General features: G+C 33.3%; 1 protein-coding gene across 5 annotated transcripts in view; it reads left to right on the top strand.

The window, feature by feature from the left end:
* PTBP2 (polypyrimidine tract binding protein 2) overlaps positions 1–23658 on the top strand; it is an 80065-nt gene that overhangs the window by 43030 nt on the left and 13377 nt on the right. For all 5 annotated transcript variants that reach the window (XM_029946310.1, XM_029946313.1, XM_029946312.1 and 2 more), the window contains 5 exons: positions 883–1055; positions 1915–2058; positions 7616–7780; positions 7868–7978; positions 13841–14036. In XM_029946310.1, the coding sequence (XP_029802170.1) occupies positions 883–1055; positions 1915–2058; positions 7616–7780; positions 7868–7978; positions 13841–14036 (789 nt within the window). The remainder of the gene's footprint in view (positions 1–882; positions 1056–1914; positions 2059–7615; positions 7781–7867; positions 7979–13840; positions 14037–23658) is intronic.

The raw sequence follows: 23658 nt of genomic DNA, 5'->3' as shown, positions 1-23658 counted from the left end.
TTTAAAGGTCAGAATAATAGCTAATTAAGTCCGTGAGTTTTTTTTTTTAATTTTTTAATGCTTTTTTATTTATTTTTGAGAGACAGAGAGAGACAGTGCCATCAGGGGAGGGTCAGAGAGAGAGGGAGATACAGAATCTGAAGCAGGCTCAAGGCTCTGAGCTAGTAGTCAGCACAGAGCCTGATGCGGGACCTGAACCCAAGAACCGTGAGATCATGACCTGAGCTGAAGCCGGATGCTTAACTGACTGAGCACCCAGGCGCCCCAAGTCCGTGAGTTTTATATTACATAGATGTTGATAATGACAAAATACTTAGGTGGATTAAGTGGTAATATTAATAAATTAGGAGAGACCCATTGTAGGTAAGCTGTAATGTGGATTGACTGCATAATTATTTTTACAGCATTGTCTTCTTTGATCTCATTTTTTTAGTACAATGTTTTCCAAATAAAACCATTTATAATTTCCTGTCACCCTAATTTTTGCTACGTCAAAATTTTACACTTATTTGAGTATTTCTGTTAGTCTGTAATAAAGATGATTAAATTGTAAGTTGATTGTGTTCTTTAGCCATTGAAAAATTACTTACTAAAATTGCATTTTAATGTTTTTGCTTGTCATTTGTTACTCTTTACATATATATATATATATATATATAATCAGAAACATTTACCGAGTAGTTACCTTAATTGGTAACATAATTTTATTTGATAATAATTGGTGGATATGATTTTTCTATTTTCCTTTGAATGCCCAGTTTTTGAAAATTTAGGAATTATTCAGGTATACCCAGCTATGTTTTTAAGTTTTTTTTTAAACTTTGTGGGGTTTTTTCCACACAAATGAGGAAAATTAATAAACTATTTTTTAATGTCTTTCAGCCAATGGTAATGATAGTAAGAAATTTAAAGGAGAAGATAAAATGGATGGTGCTCCTTCTCGTGTACTTCATATTCGAAAGTTACCTGGTGAAGTGACAGAAACTGAAGTTATTGCTTTAGGCTTACCTTTTGGTAAGGTGACCAACATCCTTATGCTGAAAGGGAAAAATCAGGTATGCATCTTTCAGGACTCATAAAATTGTTAAGCCCCAAACTATCCAGTATGTGTGAATTAGCAATTTCCTAATAAAAGGGTAGAATATAGTAGGTCCTAACATTTCTAAAAGAGCATAACAGAAGTCTTAAAGACTCTGACTTTTCCTGGTAATGGTAGGGAAATAGTAGGGAGCCAAAATGAAGAAGTTAACTGTAGTTCTTAAATTTTGCCTTTTGAATTCAATTTTGGACTAATTGAACAGTTGTTATAATGAGATTATAGAAAATACAAATGAAGTATTTCCTGTATTGTGGCTCTAATATCAGAAAAGTGAGAACTCTAGTAGCATCTTCTACTTTAAGCTTAGCTCATGGAAATGTTTATCTGATAGCATTGAAAGAAAATAGTCATTAATCTAGATCTTCTTTATTTAATAAATGTACCTGTGGCAGAGGGGCCCAGACATATTAAAATTTTGTTTTAAACTTTCTAATGATATAATTTAGAAGAACTTATGAAATTTAACATTCTCTCTCACTAATCTGACATTCAATTCTTAATTTTTTCCTTGTCTCTCAAGTTATACTGCTTTAAAAATTACTGATGAGATTTCTTATGTTCTCTAAGAGTAGTGAAATTCTGATGTTAGAAAATGTTTAGATTTTATTTTCTTTAGCTTTTGTTGGGGGGGGACTACATTTGTGGTATATGGAAAATAACGATAAGTAAGGATAACTTACTTGAACATCTAAATGTAATTGGGAAGGTATAGTCTAGATACTGATTTTTCTCATTAGCTGAACATATTACACAGATATTGAAGTTTATTTGAATATAATTCATGGTATTAAAATATTTGCTATTTAAATTTTCAGGCATTTTTGGAACTAGCAACAGAGGAAGCCGCTATTACTATGGTCAATTACTACTCTGCTGTGACACCTCATCTCCGTAACCAACCAATTTATATCCAGTACTCCAATCACAAAGAACTAAAAACAGATAATACATTAAACCAAGTGAGTATGTATAGGTACATAAATAAAATGGCCAAGGATATATTAAGAATCTTAGACATATTAACGGAAAGTAAACATTTTTAACCATTCAGAAGACATGGGGCATTTTCTTGTTAATTTAAAGACATTTTCTTGCAGTATGTCTGTAAGTATTAAATATTATTTTAATTTACAAAAAGTATGTGAAGTCTGTTTGCACGTTTTAAATTGGTACTTGATTAATTAAATATTTTTTCAAAGCTTTAAGGTTCTAGTCAAAATGTTCATTTTCATGTTGCAAGTTCAAATTTTTGTATAGAAACTGTATATGAGATGTAATATATATAAACTAATAGTAACTCTGTTGCTTAGAGTTTTAAGGTATGAAGTTTAGTACTTTTAGTTATTTGACTCTTTATAGGTCTTAAGTTTTTTATGAAATACGTTTATTGAAGAAGTGTGAAATGGTTTTCCAGTGGAGGGGTGGGGAGAGGCTTTTGGGAATGTAAGAATTGAGAATATATGAATAAATTGATTTTTTAAAAAATGTGATGTAGAAAATATTTAAAATTAATATATATATTTTAAATAGTATAGGAATGGTTTTAGACCTAAGTACAAAGCATGGAAAGAATGGTCTAAAAACTTTAGCTCTTTTAATACAGTTTTTAGCTAATTATATCTTTTATGTTTCAGTGAAATATAAACTATATCTGTCTTTTTGTCTTACTGAAAATGTAATGGAAAATAATTTCTCATAGATTTAAACCTTCATAAAAACTGACCTTTCCAGATCATTTTGGTAGTTTATAAGTAAAGAAGTACTTAAAACTTTCTGTCTACAGACAACACTGAATTTTCAGCTGGTTTTTTGTTTGTTTTAATTGGGTAATAATCTTCATTCCTTTTGAACCAGAAATTGTGCTTCTAGGAATTTATCATGAGGAAATATGCCAAAAGAGGATATTCTGTATTATTTTGCTCAGAAGTTAAAATTCAGTATCTCAATTTTATTTATGTATTAGTATTTATAGTAACATAATTCATGAATGCATTCTCATTTTAAAAGATTCAGTTGCAAGGAACATGAAAAGAGTAAGGATAAGGCATCTATAGACAAATGTATATAAGGGAAGGGGATTTATAATTTTAAATAGAATACCTAGTGAAAACCCCATGAAGAAGTGACATTTCAGTAACAAACTTCAAAGTAGTTTGGAAATAAATACACTTATTCTGGCCTGGGTTATTCCAGATATAGGGAACAATCAATGCAAAAGTTGCTTGTGTTGGGGGTGAAAAATTGTTTTTGCAGCCATATTTTTAATTTTTAGAAGCCGTTTTTAATTTTTTTTGATAATCCTTTTTAGGTTACCATTGATCATCTTTTCAGATTTCATAATTCTTTAAGGATACTACTAATTAACAGTATTTTAAAAAATACTTCACTCTATCTAAATTATCTCATTTCTTTCAGTGTTGGCTGTTATGTTTATCTTCTGTCCATCTGTCTGTCCTCCTCCCCCCAGTTGTCTTTTGATTTTTTAGAATGGACGATTAAGTTTTATTGGACTGGTATGATTTCCTCTAGAGTAAAGTAATGAGTTTGGGCCCTGAGCTGGGATCCCCTAAATACCAAAGAGGACCTTACGCTGGGCCTGTACATCTCCCTTTAGAATTTGTTTCTTTTAAGGGAGCATTTTGTTATTGTTTTTTAATGGTAAGAGTCAGAGATTATGGGCAGATGGGAGAAAGAGGAATTTGTTTGCTACACAGACTTTCCGTTAACCCTTTTATTTTCTTCCTATGACTCTGCCAATTTCTAATCTGACTTAATCTGGCTGTTACCAGTGCAAACCCTGTTTGTTCTGTGTTCACTAAGTCTTCTGTGCCATTTGTTTCCATTTATTTTGTGTATTCCAGGAATTCTGGTAAAATAATTCTCAGTGATGACATTCTCTCTGTTTGGGTTTATTCCATTTTGTATTAGTTTGTCAGCATTTTCATTGAGTTTTTAAATTTTAACTCCAGTGTAGTTAACATACAGTGTTTTATTAGTTTTAGGTATACAGTATAGTCATTCAACAGTTCTGTATGGTACTCAGTACTCATCATACTGAGTGTACTCTTTAATCCTCGTAACCTCATTTATAGGCATTTTCCTGAGCTTTTATAAAGAGAGGCCAATAAATATGACTTAACCATGAATTCTTCCATGATCCTTCATCAAATTACCAAGTCTTATCAATTCACTCATGTTAATATCTGCCTAGTTTTCATCATATTTCTCGAAACTTTATTTGTTCAGACACAGTTATCTCTTGGCTGTATTATGATAACAGCTCTCTTACTGATCTCCTTTTCTACTTTCCCTTCTTGAATTCTTTCTCCCTAGTACTTCTTCCTTCCCACTCCCTCTCCCCTTCTCCTTTACTTCCTCCTTTCCCCTTACTTGTTAGTCTCTCCCCTCACCCTACTCTGTCCCTCTCTCTAAATATATATATCTTTTCTTTATTATAAATCTATTTTTTTACATTTATTTATTTTTCAGAGACAGAGACAGAGTATGAACAGGGGAGGGGCAGAGAGAGAAAGAGACACAGAATCTGAAGCAGGCTCCAGGCTCTGAGCTAGTGGTCAGCACAGAGCCCAACATGGGGCTTGAACCCACAAACCATGAGATCATGACCTGAGCTGAAGTCAGATGCTCAGCTGACTGAGCCACTCCGGCGCCCCTATATATCTTTGTTTTTAATGGTTTATTTATTTTGAGTGTTAGAGAACACGTGCAAGCAGGGTAGGAGCAGAGAGAGGGAGAGGGAGAAGGAGAAGGAGAATCCCAACTGGGCTCCACACTGGCAGTGCAGAGCCCAACTCAAACTCACAAACTGAGCTCATGACCTGGGACAAAATGAAGAGTCAGGTACTCAACCAACTGAGCCACTGAAGTGCCCCTAAATATGTATATGTTTTTGTAAAACAAACAAATCTGATTGTAGTTACTCTCCTGCGGCCAGATCGTTTTCATGCTCAGGATAAAGGCCTTCAGAAGAGATGGCTACTATTTCTGTCTTATGGCTATATATTTGCTTATGCTTCTACCAAAAGTAATTGTAAATCCTCCAAGTTGGCATTTTTCCTCTTATTTCAAGTCTTTTGACATCACACCTGGGTGGCTCAGTCAGTGAAGCATCCAACTCTTGGTTTTGGCTCAGGACAAGATCTCATGGTTCATGAGTTCAAACCCCACGTTGGGCTTGCACTGCCAGTGGAGAGCCTGCTTGAGATTCTCTCCCTCTCTCTTTGCCCCTTCCCTGCTAGAGTGTGCCTGTGTGCACTCTTTCCCCCTTCCTCTCCCTCTCCCTCTCCCCCTCAGAATAAATAAACTTTAAAAAAAGAAACTTGGACATAAAATCACAGTGAGCTACTACCATATGCTTTCAGAATGACTATAATTAAGATGGGTAATGCCAAATGTTGGTAACAAGGTAGGGAAGCTGGAACTTTTATATATACATGATAGGAATATAAATTTTTAGAATCATGTTTAAAAATTGAAGTATGTAGTAAAGCTGAGCATATACATAATCTTTGTCTTAGTAAATCTATCATAGGTACACACCTGAGAAAATATGTAATATGCATCAGAAGATATGTATGAGAAAATTCGTGAAACACTAATATGTAATAGCCCCAAAGTGGAAGTGATCCATATTTCAGCAGCAGTAGAATATGTTGTGGCATATTCATTTGTTGGAATTTCTTAGAATACAAAATGATTGATGAAGCTACTGATAATTTGCAAAACATGGGTGTGTGTCATAAAAATAGCATTTATTGAAAGAAGCCAGACCAAAGTAGAACACATATTATATGATGCCATTTATAAAGCTGAGAGAAAGCATGAATGTGGCTTCTAGAGTTTTTATAATGTTCTATTTTTATATAGTCATTTTACAAATACATTTAATTCGTGATGTTTTATTGAGCTGTATATACTTAGGATTTGTGTCCTTTTATATGTATATGTAATAGTTCATGAAGTTCCATTAAATCTATGGCAAGCTAACCCTGTTTCACCAATTAAAGAAAATATGGAAAGTTATTTGTTAATTATAGTGGAAAACCTAATTGTTAAGCTAAAATGGAGAAAAGTGAATAGTACTGGGGAAAAAGGTATGTAATAGACATGCCACACCGCACATAGATGGTATGGATGGTATATGGAAGGGTACCCACGATAATACTGGGAAGGAATGGGTATGAGAAAAGGATACAGGGTAACAGACTTGCAGAGGAAACTTAACCTTTTGTACCATTTGGAAGTATACCATGATCATGTGATTTCTATTTTAAAAAGACATTCCATTATTTGAAACAGATGTTAGATGTTAGTAATTTCCTAAGTTGTGATGTTTCCATGCTTGTAATAACATAAATATATGTAAGGACTACTGAAGGAAGTAATACTGCAGTACACCACTTAAAATACTTCGTCACCTCAGCCAATAAATAAATCTATAGGTTGTATTATCTAATTAGCATTTAAATAATGATGTTTGACCAGATGGGCATGTGGTCTTTTTGAATTCCAAACTGTATAATCTCCTGATTATGAGACATTTCAGGGAAATGACTTTCTTTTTTATTTCCGGCTTTATTGAGGTTGAGATAAACATTGACATGTTGTATAAGTTTAAGGTATATATTATGTTGATTTGACACACTTAGGTGTTGCAAAATGATTTCTATGGTAGTATATGTGCTGTCAAAGTGACCATTTTTGTTCCCATAAGTGTTCTAATTCTTTTGTGTTCGCTTTCCTTTTTCATTTATTATGCTCAGTTTATATTCCTGTTCATCTGTCAGTACAGCTTTTCAAACTGTAAAACAGTGTAGTAATATTGTTACTGTTATTTAACAATTATTTGCCTTTATGTAGGTTTTTTTGATCCCAAATAGGTAGAAATATTATTTCCTTATTTGTGAATATGTCATAGTAGTAATATTCTAGTTTGTATATTTTTTTACATTTTAAAATCTCAGAAATTAAAGTGTATCTTAAGAGTAGTTGACCTGTCCTGGTTTAATTAGTATTTTAGAAATTATGCTAGTATGAAAAAGACTTAATATGTATTCTCAATATTCCTCCTTTAAGATTATATTAGAAATAAGCCTTATGGGAGTTCTTTTGGATAATCTGGTAATCTCCTTGCTGAGGTTTACGGAGTGTCTTTTTTATGAATTGAATGATGTTAAGTTGAAGTTTTATTGTTCTCTAAAAGTTTCTGTTTAAAACATTTTCTGATGATGTGAATCTGCCAAACTATATTTGTTCCTTTGAGAGTAAATTATATTGCCTATCGTCACGTTTTCCTAAACCTTAGATAATTGGTTTGATGTAAATACAAGTAGAGTACTGAATTATGGTAGGTGCTCCAAAGTTATTTGTTGAATGATTGTTGAATTTTGTTTAATCTGTAGGTGTTGGAAAAAAATGAACTAATAGTGTAACATATAGCAAAGTTTAAGTGAAAATCCAGAGTGTGTTCCTAAGTGCCTATCTTTTAATTTTCAGCGTGCTCAAGCAGTTCTTCAAGCTGTGACAGCTGTCCAGACAGCAAATACTCCTCTTAGTGGCACCACAGTTAGTGAGAGTGCAGTGACTCCAGCCCAGAGTCCAGTGCTTAGAATAATTATTGACAATATGTACTACCCTGTAACACTTGATGTTCTTCACCAAGTAAGTTTAATTTTTGTGTTTACCTATAAATTGGAGAAATAAAGATAATAGTAAATTAATAATATTTTGATTTTAATGTTTTAACAGATATTTTCAAAGTTTGGTGCTGTATTGAAGATAATCACATTTACAAAAAATAACCAGTTTCAAGCTCTTCTCCAGTATGGTGATCCAGTAAATGCTCAACAAGCAAAACTAGTAAGTGTGGAGCTTGCTTGCTTTCTTATTTATTTATTTATTTATTTATTTATTTATTTATTTATTTTTGAGATAATGGTATTTTTCAATGTTGGGTACACATAAACACATATATATTGCTAATGTTACTAATACGGACATAACTTGGCAATAGCATGTAGAATTATAGATGGCACAAACTGGTGTCATTTAGATACAAATAGAAAAGCTTAGTATTTTGATAGCAGTGTTCATTTTTAAGGATAGTTCTACCTGTAGTTATCTATAAAATTGACTTCTCTTATTTTCCATTTTTGATTTGGGCCCAAAGTTTTATGCTCTTGAGGATATGGCAGGATTATATTGTGTATGAACACTAGTAAAGATTTTGTGTTTTCCAGGAGTTTCAGCGTGATTAATTTAGCTATCAAGACAGTTTGGCTGAAATAATCATCACACGTGTGGTTCAGATGTTATGATAGGCTCTCATTTATACTACAGTATATTTAATACTCTTTTCAAAGACTTATTTTTTAAAGACTACTTTTTTGAATAGATTCCTGGTTATGTTTTGTTGTGGTTGTTGTTGTAAATGGAGGATAAGAAACTGTTAAAAGAATAAAATGTCTTCCCATATCATGACCACTGTTTGAAAACTGCATACCATATCTTTGCTACTAACTGCCTGATCTTCTGTTTGTGTATCATTTAAATCTACCTTTGCTCCAGCTCTTTCACATCTTGTGCCATATTATATCATTGCAATTATTATTCCATTGTTAAACCATTAAACATTCATTATTAAACGATTACATCAACTGTCTACTTATCTTCCTTTCTGTCTTACTTCTTTTTCTCCGTTTTACTCATACTTTCAAACGAGTCTGTAATTTGGTCTGTAATACTTCAGTGCTTCCTGTAGAACAAGATATATTATATGGAATCCAGACCATTTTTGACTGTTTATTGTGTTTCCAACTTCAGTATGTCATTTGGGGAGCAAAAAATCTCATTTTTTCCTTATATTTTATGTGGTCAAAAGAGCAGGAATTACTCTTGTGTTACAAGCGGATGCTAATAGTTAAAGGGGTAACTATTATAAGGGGCACTATATGTAAGGTAGACATTTTCAGTCTTGTTTTCTCTAGTATGTTGCTACTCAGTGGTTCTGAAGTTACATGATCTAATCTTACTATATTTTCCTTTTCAGGCATACATTAACACTTGGAATTCTTTTTTCCAAAAATATTGATTCTCTTTTCATGCCCCCAAACCCCAACTTTGGAGATATTTTATATTTAAAGAGTAACCAAAATCCATGTGGTATGAGGTTTGGTCAGTAGCAGACAATCTAGAAGCCATCATCTTTATGGCACTTTTTACAGTTTCCAAATATTTAAATATAGTGCATGTTTTTCTAATGTGGAATATTTTTTGTCATCCCTTCTGATGCAGAGGGAAGAGTATTTGGTAAAAGACAATGGAATGGAATTTGGTTTGGAATTCTACTACACTTGAGATATAGAAAAGTAGTTTGTGTGTTTTGTCTGAGGTAATCTATAGTAATTATAACAAAAGATTGTACTTTAATTATGTTATCAGGTATCTGAAGTTTAAATTTACCCAGTCTTCTGTGTACAGATAATGAGCATCAAGTATTTGTGAGTGTTAACACTCACTCAGGTTTTTCTTTATAAAGATTTACAATTTTAATTTTGAGGGAGTCATTAGATAATTATTTAATACTCATTTTTAACTATTATGGTATCTGAACTGAACTGCATTTCAATTATTAGAAAAGGAAAAACAGTTCATTTCCAAAACTTGCTTGCCCCATTATCTTGTAATCCAGATTCCTTGTTATAACATGTACTTTTGGTGACTCTAGTATTCTCTCTTCATACCTATACCAGACTGTTGAGTGTACCTAGAGAATATCCTATGATCTAGCAATTGTTACCAGTTGAAGTTCATCAGCATTAATTACAAATAGGCCCCCTACTCTGCTTGACAAGTGTCACCACATTCTCCAGCTTGCTCATTTTTTACAAAGACTGTATCAGAAAATTCTCAGTCTACCAAGTCTCTCTTCACTCCTTATGACCTTGCCTACTATTTCTCAGAAAAAAATAGAAAGTGTCAGATAGAAACTCCCATCAGCTTTTCTCACAAAATCCACTTTATACCACACCTATTATTATCTTCTAATAAAAAGCATAGATAGCTTGAGGACAAGTGAACACCAACCAGATCCTGTTGTCTTCTGCCCTTCAGGAGACTTTGCACTATCTGTCATCCTTTCTTTTTATATTTTTTCTGTGTTAGCTACTTGTCACCAGTGTCACAAGCATCATTAAATTTCTCTCATTTTGAGTGAATTTACCCTGAACTCCACATATCAATCACCCTTTCTTCTTCCTTTTCATTTATATTTATAGCCAGTCCTACTAAATAAACTATTTGCTGTTTATAATTCTCCCCTTTTTATTTTTTCACCTAATATATAATTTGGTTTCAGCCCCCATTTACTCTAATTCTTCTCCTGGTCTCTAACACTTCTCGCATAGATATATTTCACCTCTCTCTGTCTCATTGGATCCTTTTCCTTCTGCCTGGGGGACTTCACCTGTTCCTCACAGCTCAGTCATACCTTCAGGACTCTGACAGTGCCCACATGGCTCTTTCTAGCTCAGATCTCTTCTGAGAGACCCAGGCTAGGAACTGAGTGGACCATTAGCACCTTCAAACTTAGTGTGTTCAGTTCAACTCCTCTCACCTACCCACTTAGCCTTTCCCCCACAAAAAGCAAACTCTCTCTAACCTGTGGTGTTCCATATGTCAGTAAAAAGCTCGGGATATCAAATTCCATGTTAGTAACAAGCCAGATAAAATGGCTTTTATTCTTCTTCGTTTCATCCTATCGCCAAATCTTATTTATTCTCATTCTAAATTTCTGTTGAATGTATCCTTTTGTCTCCCAGCTCTCTTGCCACCATCCTAGTCTAAAGCAGGTGGTATTCAAAGTGCTGGTCTCTGATGCCACCAGGAGCTTTTCCAAATACAAGTCAACATACTTCTAGTAGTGTGTTTAGTGCGCTGTTGATACAGATTCTGATACACATTCCTTTTTGTGCAAAGTGGTTTGGGGCTGCTAGTCCATGAATCCCAGAAGGCCTTCTAACTCACCTCAGCACTTTGACTTCTTCCCCTACATGTATATTTTTACAGAGCACTAAGGATGATCTCAACATAAAGTCATATTACTTCCATTCTCAGTGCCCTTCAGTGACTGGATTTGTCTTTAGTATAAAGTCCTCAGTCCTTAAAATGGCTTACAAAACTCTAAATCAGTCCTCAGTTTGCTTTCCAATCCCATCTCTCCTCTTGTAACTAAATAGGAATTTTTCTTTTAAAGTTTCTTTTTATTTTAGAGAGAGTTTGTAAGTGGGGGAGTTGGGCAGAGGAGGGGAGAGAGAGAATCCCAAGCAGGCTCCATGCTAAGCATAGAGCCGGACACAGGGCTCAATTCCGAGACCCTGGGATCATGACCCAAGCTGAAATCAGGAGTTGGACACTCAAGTAACTGAGCACCCAGGTGCCCCAACTAACTATATTGGACTTTCTAAAATACCTTGCATATGCTCTATTTTCTCTGATTTCTCAGACTTAGAGCTTGATGTTTCATTTGCTTCTTCTGCTTTCTCTTTGTCTTTTTATGTCACCTCTACCTATCTTCCTTTTTCAGGTTTATAAGTATCAGAGAGGTCTTCTATAAACTTTAGCTATATCACATCCCTTTCTTTATTCTCACTACCATACATCAAATTTGTAATTATTTGTGAGATGTCTGTAATTTGTTTTACTATAAGTTATTTAAGAGTGGTGGCTTTTTTGCTTTGTTCTTTGCTATTTTCCTAGAACATAGCACAGTGTATGGCGCATTGTAGGTATTAGAATATTCATACTGTGTCACAAGTCTCCTAGCTCTTGCTGGGAGCAGCACCTGCTTGTGCTACAGATCTCTCCCTGTTCTGCAGTCATCCTTGTATATCTCAGTATACTATAAAATGAGTTCCTTTTAAACTTTGTAGTTCAGTTGCTATGTTTTTATACTTGTTAAGACAATGTAGGTTATATAAAATTACAGGCAAAGAATACACATTTAGAAAGAGAATCTCAAGCCTACCTCGCCTTTTCTAGTGATGATTGTTCCAAATGAATGAGAGATGACAAATATATCTTAGGCACTGGGAATTCATTTAGCCAGCAAAGTGTATCTTTAGGTTTTGGGGAAGAGAACTTAATCAAAGTATGGTCCATGGCCCACCCAGGTTCTTCTCATGTAGATTTTTTATTTAAAAAAAAAGCGGGGGGGGGGGACTCTTAGGCCATCCTGAACTAAGAAATCATAATCTTTGGAGGGTGGGAGCCCAGTACTGTTTTTTGTTGTTGATTGCTTGGTTTATTTGTTTTGAAAGCTCTGGGAACCAGCACTATGTAAAGGCAGCTCAAGTGATAGAGCCAACCAAACTCTTTTCATATGCTTGTTCTGATCTTTGGCAGTTATTTTCAGTTAATTGGAAGATTTTCCCCCTAGCATTTTGCTTTATTAGAGAATAACCACTCAGAAAAAAACAGACTAACAGTGGAGTATTAATGAGTGTTGGAGGGAAAAATTCAACAATCTCTTGAATTTGTCCTAAGGTTCATATATTTCAGTCCAGCCTCCAAAAGTCTACCCAGAAAAAAAAAAAGTTGGTCTACTACTAAAGCACTATAGTTCTAGATTTATACACGTAATGGATCTTGGTATATGTAAACATTAGGCTTAATCTATTGATCTATTATCAGAAGAACTTGTTTGTTTCATTTTCATTTTCATTTTCATGGTGACTTAGAGAGCTGAACATTCTTCATTCCTGAACTGTTGTTTTATACAGTAAATGTTTATTCTTCTAATGAAAAATTAACAATATATTCCCTTGTTCTTTAGTTTGTTCTAGGCTTATATCCAGCTGGAGTAGAAATGGTGAATATATAGGAACAGAAAAAACCCATAACAATCATAACAGCAACATGGTCTTTTATAATTCACATTGTACTTACACATCTGTGATTTCTTTTGTTTAATCCTCAAAATAACCTGTGAGGATCATGACAGCCATTACCATTTCCGTTTTCCAGATTAAGAAAGATCCTTATATTCAGAGAGATTAAGTAAGTTGCTCAGTATGATCTAATTGAATGTAGGCTTACAGCTCTAGAGCCTGTACTCTTCTATTCCAGAGCTTTACTGGATGATGTTGGATTTTTTAATTCAACAAGTTACTCTGATTCAGGTTGAACACCTCAAATTACAGATATAATAGTTTTTGCCCCATTTCATGGGAATTGCTGTTATGCATGATAGAGATACTTACCTAGGTTGAGGCACTTCATAAAATGTGTTATGAAACAAAAGTTTACCTTATAAAATTACAACAATCTTTCTAAGTATTACCATCCAGCAAAAAATGTGTATGTATAATAAAATAAAAGTATTATGCGGACTATTATGGTATGACTTTGACAGGACTGACTGCATTTGTAATCCTGGTTTATTTTTTTAATTATTTGCAGAGATTTTTTTTGAATTAAAAGCATTAGCAAATATGTTTAACTGGTTGTATTTTAGATTTAAGTAGCACTTTCTATTTAAAGAATATAGTATTTGTGGAAACATACATGGACAGCTGGGATGACAAAGAATGATGCATGATACTTGATCCCTTTCCTGGTGTCTTTTATGTGCAGGTCTTCGTTATCAGGTTTTATTTTCAGAATCCTATTTCTTGGTAATTTTCATTCCTTAAGACTGCTGATATACTTTATTCACTTTTACAGGCCCTAGATGGTCAGAATATTTATAATGCTTGCTGTACACTAAGGATTGATTTTTCCAAACTTGTGAATTTGAATGTAAAATACAACAATGATAAAAGTAGGGATTATACTCGACCTGATCTTCCATCTGGGGATGGACAGCCTGCATTGGACCCAGCTATTGCTGCAGCATTTGCCAAGGAGACTTCTCTCTTAGGTATGATTTTTATTGTCTATACCACTTTTCTCCCATTTTGCCAAGTGGGAAAGTGCCTATTAAAACTACAGTAAGTATAAATAATACCCCATTTTGTAATTTAAGAAATTGCATTAGGTTATTTTGTTTGTTTTGGTTTTGGGTTTTTTTTTTTTTTTTTAAGATGCATATGAATGCTCTTGGGAGAAAAGCTTAAAGTGTTAATTACAATTCTATCAGCTATATTCCTTTACCTCCTCATTTTTTCTGCCAAAATAAAAGAAGAGCTCTAATAAAGAAATACTGTTGAGTTATTTACACATTAAACTTGATGACACACTATCTTGGTCAGAGTCTATTATCTAGAGTCTTTGTGCATATTCTTTAGTCTTTAGCAATTGCTTTAATTTAGCACTGCACAGAACCAGTGAAAAGTGAACAGTGAGAGGTGAAACACATGATGGGATTAGTTATATGGGTTTTTTTTCCAGTGCATATTATAATTTGTCTCTTAGAAAACAATTTAAACAAGGAAGAATTTTCTATAAAATTTATTTTGGTATTCACATGTTGTCTCGGTCATTTATATTTCACCTTGTTCTACAGTGGATTTGAGTCATCTTACATAAAAAGATGCAAAAATTTGCAATGACTAGTTGATAGAGTCAGGCTGAAGACAATAGGGAGTAAAGAATAAGGGAAAATGTTACTTTGTAAGTAAAATGAATAATTTATAACTTAAGATGAAATTTTAGTTTTATTTGCTGTGTTTCGTAAGTTCTTGAAATTTGACGTTTGTAAGATTATCTTTAAATCAGAGTGTGTCCATATGGAACCCAAGATTGAGGAGTTACAAACTAGCTCTTACACTTTAGTTTGTGTCCCTCAGTCAGAAAAAGAAAAAGCATATTATAATGAAGTAATCTTGGAAATAGATGTCTATTTATTGTGGATATGTAACAATGGTGTTCTCCATTGTAAGTGTAAGATAAGTGATACTTCTGTGAACAGAGACATCCTAATGCATAAGAGAAGCAGTTGATATTTGAAATTAATTCTGGTGACTTCAGCCAAAACTGACCCTTTGTTCTAATTTTTTTTAACGCATCTAGCACAAGTCATAACTGTCTATCATGACTTTGAGTCATTAGGTTGGTAACATTTTTTTTATCTGACAGTCTCCATCATAGTGTGAACCTCCTTTAAGCCTTTGTTCCTTCAACTTGGCGTGTTAAATTGATTATTTCATAAAGTACTGTTTTTAAAGGTAACCGCAAGAGTGAGACAATGAGTCATACATGGTCTTTGCTTATAATCATTACTATAGATTCTTAAATTCTTTACTGATAGAAATGATAGGATTTTACAGAAGAGAAAAAAAAATCAACATTTAGCATAGCTTCCAGGTCCTAGGCATTCTACTAGGCACTGTACAATCATATTATTTAATCCTTAAAATAACCAAAGTAGATGACCTATCGTTTTTGAGAAGTTTAATAATTCACATGGAACTCGTTAAAGAATTTAAGGGTAAAATACCAAGAAATGCCAAGCAGCAGGACCATAACAATCACTTGGACTCTAAGGAGTTTTGTGTGTTTGTACATTTATGTATAGTTAGATGTGTCCTCTGTGTGTTTGGATTCTGGGTGGAGTACTGGTTAGAAGTCATGAAGATTCTTTTAGGAAATTCATCACTGTTTTCCTCATAGCCCTGGTGGAAAAAAAAAAATTTAAGTAATAATAAAATGTTTTTCTCAAAAAATATGAAACCCTAGCATGATTAACTTGTGTCTTCCTTTGTACTTTCATTATTCATCTTTTGGGTATTGTGTATTTTTGCACTAAAAGCATATGAGTAAAATTCACTCCTTAATAAATAAGTGTAGCCAGTGTCTTCTCCTTTGCTTTGTTTTGAATATTTTAATATATCTTTCCATACTCTTGCTTGATAATAAAAAAAGGGAAATGTTTTGTGGTGGAGATATGTGAATTCACCTTTTACTAAATGATTTCATCATTTACCTATTTCAGTGGTTTTGCATCTTGTTATAACTGAGTTTTGTTTTTTTTTTAAGTATTACCAGATATTTTTTGAATGTTAGGGGAGTTGCAAGATTCAAAAATCAGATAATAGAATGGACTCTGATAGTTTTGATCATTTACAAGAGGTAACCACTGTTATATTTTTTTCTTTTATTTTCTGTTTAAATATGTACTTTTGTACAAAAAATCACATTGCAGTTTTGTGGTATGTTCTCTTGTAATTGTTTGCTAAGTTTTTTTTGAAAAATGATAATTTTATTGGAAGTACTTGTGTTGGACAGTCAATCTGCTTCTCTACTTTTAAATAGTACATATGGCATTGTGACAGATACCCTGTATGTAGCTTTTTGTCTTTCAAATTATTTCCTTAAACTAGATTTCTGGAGCTAGAATTATTGAATCAAAAAAAGTGTTAAACACTCCTGATTCTTTGTGCACATTTCTTTCTAGAAAGGTGACATTAAACTAATATAACTGGTAGATGAAGCTGGCTATTCCACTTTTTTCCCTACTAGTATTGAGTATTATTATTTTTTTTTTTTGCTAGGATGTTAATTTGATAGGAATGTGTTGGTTTGTTTTAATTTTTTATTATCTTATAAGCTAGCTAGTAATTTTTAAATGCTTATTAGACACAAGGCTCTGAGTTGGTTGTCTTTCTATTGGGATGTACATGTAAAGTGTGTATTAAGGCTATCCATATTTTATATAAGCTGAGTCTTGAACTTGATTCACAGTATTTTACAATAGCCAATTTATAGAAAAATTATTTTTAAATAATTTGTCTCAATCCAAAGATACCCATTTTACAGGACATGAAGTTAATTTTTTCTCTACACATTGGTGGATATTGTCATCTTTATAAGGGACCACTTACTGTTTTGCCTTTTATAGTAGTTTTCAGGTGCCCTTTATAGCAACATGCAATATTACTTTAGTAAGGTCATGCCCTCTGGAATGGTAACTAGTGATATTTTAATGTCAGGTGACTTCAACATACAGCAAACTGGTATTGATGGAATGGATCCATTTCCTGCTGAGTCTTTTTCAAGCAGTACTTGTTCAAAATGAAATAATTGATAGATAACCCTTTATTTCAAAGATTCTGTAAGAACATAAGTAGTAGATATTTTCTACGAATATTTAGGAGATTCACTTTACCTTTTATAATTTTATATCTTAGGATTTGGCTGAATTTGGAATCAATATTCTACATTTTAATTGGTTTATTTTACATAATGGTTTATTAGGACTAGCGTTTATACTTGGATTTTCTTCTTTTTCTTTTCGTGCTAGGTATTATAGTGTCTCAAAAAATGTACTTCTTTGAAGAAGGGGAACCTATTGCTTTGTAAATAATTAGAAATCTGACATTTTAAATACATAATCCCAAATCCAGCAGACTATTAGTTATTCACATATCCTACTTCAAAGAAGAAGGTGATAAAAGTCCTTGAGATTATAAATTGAGACGTCATCACTGTGATCATTTAGGAAGTGTATTTAATTTATTAAGGGGTGGATCACTTTTAGAAAAATTGCTAGAAGTAATTTTTCATGATCATGTTGTCTGCATTTAAAAAATTAGGGAAGATACTGTGTACAAAGAATACTTACTTCAGTGCTTTCTATGCATTTTGAGTTGAATAAAGTAATTGTCAGCCATCTCATCATATGGCCTTAACAGAAAGGCAGCACAAAACTTATGGGAAATCTGTTGCTCTTAAAGTAATTGATAATTGAGGACAGATATAACAAACATTTGTTCATAAAGGTAAATATGTATTCGATAGAACAGTGTCTCTCAAATTTTTCTGCAAGTTGAAATCACCAGGCCCTACCCTTAGACTGAAAATCATGAGGAGTGTGTCCCAGTAGTTTGTAGGTTTATAAGATCCCAAGATGGTTTAGTGGGAGTAGAGAAATGTTAGTAATTTTTAGATGCTAAATTTTAGCTTTTTATCAAAGTTAAGAGAATTCTCAAAAATTCTTTATAACTATTGAACAATATTTTAATACTTTGTTTATTTGTGGTAAATAAATGTATTTTGGTATTTTTCTGATAGAATGTTGTTTAGCTATTAAATTGAATTTTTCCCTATGTGTTTGTGATGCATAAAATCAACAAGTAAACTTTAAAATATTCTTTTAAAGTTATTTTTAAGTGATTTCTGAAAGCTTTTTATTTTTGAATGGATCACTCACATAGTTTTTAAAAACTTTCTACTATCAAAGATTTCAGTCATCATATACCAGTATAGTTGGTTAATCCTACATTACATCCCCATCATCTTGTTTCAATAGTTTCCACACTTGTTTTATCAGTTCGTCATTTTTTCTATATTTTTTTGAAGCCAATTCTTGACATCATATGTCATGTCATCTCACACATTACCATAATGTACTTTAAAATAATGACATTTTCTTACCAAACCATAATATGATTATCACACCTATCAAATTTGACAGTGATTTTTTATTGTCATTGAGTACTCAACCCATCTTCAGATTTCTCCAGTTTTCTCAAAAAAATGTATTTTAAGAGTTGATTTGTTCAGAGTAGGAACCTCTCAGGGGCCATACATGACATTTGGTTATTTCTCTTAAGACCCTGTTCATCTGTAGCAGTACTTTCCCTTCATCCCCCACCCTCAGATCCATTGACTGAATGAAGAAACCTAGTTATTTTGAGAAAGGCCTACCTCCAGTCTGGATTGGTGTGGCTCTTTTCTTTGTAGTGTCATCTTACTGTGTTTCTCCATCCACTGCATTTTTTATGTGAACCAGAAGTTAGCTACAAAAGCTTGATTAAATTTAGATTTTGTTGTTTCTATTTCTCAAGAATATTCACAAGAATACTTTATAGGTGTCCTTGTGTTTCATATTGTATCTCCATTGGAAGCATAAAACATCTGGTTATCTCACTCTTAGTGATGCTTTAAAATGGCTTGTAGTTCAGGTGTTATGATCCTTCGTTATATTGATGTACTAATGGTTTGAATATTCACTAGTGATTGCTGCCTTAATCTGTTCCATGTGGGGGTTGCAAATGTTGCCTCTCCCCCTCCCCATTCACATTAATTAGTTGAAAATCATTGTAGAATTTTCCTTTAGCTAGGGCTGTTTACCTTGTGATATGGTTTCTGCTAGACAGTTTAATTTTTCCATTTGTTTACTAGTTTTTAGTGGAAGAAATTGATGCCCAGCCTAGATATTTCCCAATTTCTGCTTTAAACTTTAGAAACTGTAGGTTGCTTTTGGTTCTGGTAGTCCCAGAGTGGTTTGAAATACTGACCTTAGCCCAGAAGTGAGCAGTTTTATTTATATAATATTTTGGTCCTAGCCAGTGGCCCCCCAAAAAAGGTGGTGGTGGATAAGGGACTAAACAGAGCTAATTAAAATTTAAATATGTTTCTCCCCAAAAGTCATTCATCGCCCTAAAATAAAGAACCAGAAAGCATTGGTATTTCCTTACTAAATACCAAAAGAATATAAATCACTTCTCTTACAGCTACTTAGGAAAAAAGACCCACAGATATGAGTATGAGTTGTTTTCTCAAAGGATTAACATCTGTTAGGTGCTCTTTTCCTTGTATCCATTAGGTGTTCTTTTCCTTGTATCTGTGGGTATGTGCAGTCTGTTAATACGTTTTTAATATGATTCTATAAGATACGGAGTAAAAACAAACATCTTTTGTGAAACATTGCAATATGCTCTTTCAGTAGATGATGGCGGGAAAACTACAAATCCAGACAAACTGGAAATTAATTAGTTTGTAGCAGTGAACAATAGACCAATACTCATATATTTTCTTATAATATATTTTAGTGATGCCTATGTTTTCTCATGTGTGTGTTCTTAAAATCAGATATTAATTTATTGTCTTTTAGATATTATGTACTAAATTTAGGCTGTTACAGTAACCTCCAAAGGGGAATGCTATTTAGAAATTCTTGGGGCTGTTTGTTTTCCCCCCCTCTCCCCCCCATCCCCAACCATTCAGCAGCCTCAGAGCTTAGGAAGAACAAAATTATACTTGATATTTACATAAATTTATAAGGCTACTTTCATTTAATTATTATGACATAGGCCATTTCTAAAAAGAAATGCTGGTGGAATGAGCCTTTAGCATACTTTATACTAGTTTCTAAGAAGTGGGATTTTTTTGGATGATTGGTATTGACAGAAGGGATTAGCTGTATTTTTCTAACACTATTCGCTTTTCCTAGAAAAATGTGGCTCCACTGTCAAAATGCCTACATCTTTTGGAGGTAATTCCCATGATAGGAATAAATATTTAGAAAATTATTAGTTTAAAAGTAGTTACTTAGATTCCACCTTAATTTGCTGCAGTTCTTCATTTCATATATTTTGTAGCAAAAATGTTTGAAATACTATGGCTTAGAAATTGTTTCAATGCCAGGAACCAAAGGGTTGTGTGATGCATGTGGATACCAATCACTAGCCATTTATTGAATATGTATTATGTGCCAGGCATCACCCCTAGCCCTTGTGACTTAGTCCTCACATTATCCGTAAATGAAGTTAACTCTGTCTGCCCACTTTCTAGATTTAGAAACTGGAATATAAAAAGATTAGCAGTTTGCTCAGATTCCCATAATTAGTAGGTGGTTGAGAATGTCAGGGATTCTGGGCGTCTGGCTCCAGAGTTCATGCTCCTAACAGACAGTTGAATAAAATCTATGGTAGATTAGCTGGGCCTTTTAGCCTGCCTAACCTTCCCCCCATGGAGTTAAATACAGTAATGTCATACATGTAGTAAATATGCAAGTCCTATAGTTTTACTTTTTGTCCCTCCTATACTAAGGTGTTTTGTGTTTGTTGTCAAGTCCACTCCGTGTTGAACCTGGTTATTGTATGATTACAAAACCAAAAGTATTGTAATCATATCAGTTCAAAATTAGATCCCAAATAGAGATGTATATAACATGCAAACCAAAATGTGGCAGACTGAATTTGTATTTGCATGTTTGCACAAAATACACATTAAAACTTAAATACCAAAATCTTAATTTTAGCAAAGCCCAATGTATGATATTCCATTTTAAGACTGAATTATAGCAAAGAAAATTAGGGTCATAAAATCAAACCAGATAACTCCTCTACTGCAGACACATTTGCAAGTCATCACCCAACAAACACTAAAATAATTGCAAGTATACAAATAGTCTAGAAATGTTTGCTAGAAATATGAAACTACATACATTTTTAACGTATATCAGTGAATGTCATGACATCAAAAATATTTTTTTAATGATACAATTTTTTTCATATTTAACATAAATCATATTTTTGGTCAGAAATCACATGAAAATGATCACATGCATTAGCTATACTAATTCACTGTTCCGTAATTATGGCTTTCTCGTTTCATTTCTGTTTTACCATCTAAGAAGTAAGAAATTACAGTTGAACATGCCTACTTCTATATGTGTACGTTCTTAGAAAATGATCCTGAGTCTTTGGATTATTGAACTATCCTCTGTTTTGTCAGAACTGAATTTTTAAAATACTAATTTTTCAGTCTTTAAGATGTTTCTTTTAGAGAAGGACAAGAGCGGAGATAGAATTAAGTCCTAGAATTGACTAGTAGATTGGCTCAAGATTATAGTGAAAATGCTGGAGCCTAAAAAATAAAGAGGTACCTGTTTAGATCATTATGAGAACTAAAAGGGATTATTGTCAAGCTCGCCCAGAAGTGTAGGGGAGGAGGAAGAAATATAGGGGCAGAGTAGAGCCAGAACTGAAGTCGTCATCTGCGTGGTCTGTATTCTTTGTTCTCACCATTCTGTGTTTTAATGAAGAAAGGGAAAAGGGGAAAACAGATGAAGGAAGGGAAGACTTTTGAAGTTGGTTGAAAAACTTGAGGGGATTCTGAAATCAACCTAAGACTTTCTGAACTTAAGCCTGGTGAATTTGTAAAGAACTCCTGAAAATAGACTGGGAAGTCGGCTAATGTTAAATAACAAAATGTTTGTGTATCAGATTTGGGGTATGTTATGTGTTCACTCTAATACTTAGCCACATGAAAGTTTAGCCAGAATAAAAGAGTGAGTTTATCCAAGTATGGCATTAAAGAATATCAAAGAAATTTAGGTTACATTGTAAAGTTGAGTCAAGGGAGAATAGAAAGGGCCAAAATAAATAAAGGCCACAGGTGGGCTCAGTGGTTGTATGATGTAGAATTGAGAACTATGGAAGAATGAAATCAGGAAAGATTTAAATGTTGAAATGAATGGCAAAACAAAAAAAAAATCAAAGATGTAGCAAGAGAAGTTACTAAAATAGATTGGTGTAAAAATCGTTAAAATAGAAGTTTTAAAGAAATTGTGAGACCAGAGTGTTTGCGTATCACAGGATGATATCACAGGGGCTGAGAGAGGAGGAGGAATAAAACCACATGTTCAAAAAGTCATTATATGAGAGAAAATGTCCCAGTAACCTGATGGTTGTTTTGATGAGAAATGATTTTATGCAAAAGCCGTCTTAATTGATGGTGGTGGAACATCAATCTGAAATAGAAACTGGGTGCTGGGGTAGAATGATGAATAATGCATCCTTTTTCCTTTGGGGCAGGGTTTAGGGAGGTAGAAATGACTTTTTGAGCGGGTTATAAGAGAAGTTTCATTAGGACAAAGCAAGCTTTTAATTAAGTTTCTCTAAAGAACACATTGGGGGGAAAATGCAATTGTTAATGATAGAAAAGAGAATGGATTTCAGCAGGCAAAATAGGAATTGAAGGGTGGGTTGGTAGAAGAGGAGGAATGGATTGAGGATAGAATAGTGTTTGTCATATTTGTCAAAAGCAAATTTTTTAGTTTTAAGTCAGGAAATAAAATGTTTTAGAACCTCCCTTCCCACCGAAGAGCCCATACTTTATGAATTAGAAGGTCCCTCCAATATACTCCGTTCAGCAGTATGTGAGACTTACAACTACCAGATAATGAACAGGATAAAGAAGACCAAAAGAAATAATGTAATTGACTTTGGATAGAAGTTTTTAGAATGGGAAATGAAGGGTTAAAACAAATTTTGCATCCTTAAAAATCGTGGGTAAAATTGTCATAAGGACAAGTCAAGAGAAGCCTAAGGAGATGAGACATGATTAAATGTAATATGGGATCCTGGAACAAAAAAGGATATTAGATGCACACCAAGGAGATCGGACAAAAGTATGGACTTTAGTTGATGGTACTGTATCAGTATTAGTTGATTACTCACAACTATACTAACATAAGATGTTGATAATTAGGGGGAAAAGGAAGTATGCAGTTTATAAAGGAACTCTGTAGAAACTTCAGTTTTTCTGTAAATCTAAAACTGTTCTAAAATATAAACCTTATTAAAAAGCATAGATAAATTTGATTTAAAGTAAGTTAAAAAGTTTATTTTTTAAATTTTTCTGGGCAAGATTAAGGATGTCTGTGGGACCTGAAGATAAATAAGTTGTATCACTTCATCCCACTGGACTTGGAATCTCTGTCATATACATGTCTGTGTATATTCATCTATTTCAGTAGTGGAAGGGTTATTAATAATAATGTTTCAGAACATGAGAAATCTATAAAATTGCCA

This window comes from Suricata suricatta, chromosome 8 (genome assembly GCF_006229205.1).
Source record: "Suricata suricatta isolate VVHF042 chromosome 8, meerkat_22Aug2017_6uvM2_HiC, whole genome shotgun sequence".
In the NCBI taxonomy this organism is placed as follows: domain Eukaryota; kingdom Metazoa; phylum Chordata; class Mammalia; order Carnivora; family Herpestidae; genus Suricata; species Suricata suricatta.
The sequence above is the reverse complement of the archived record's forward strand: the minus strand, read 5'-3'. Positions and strand labels throughout refer to the sequence as shown.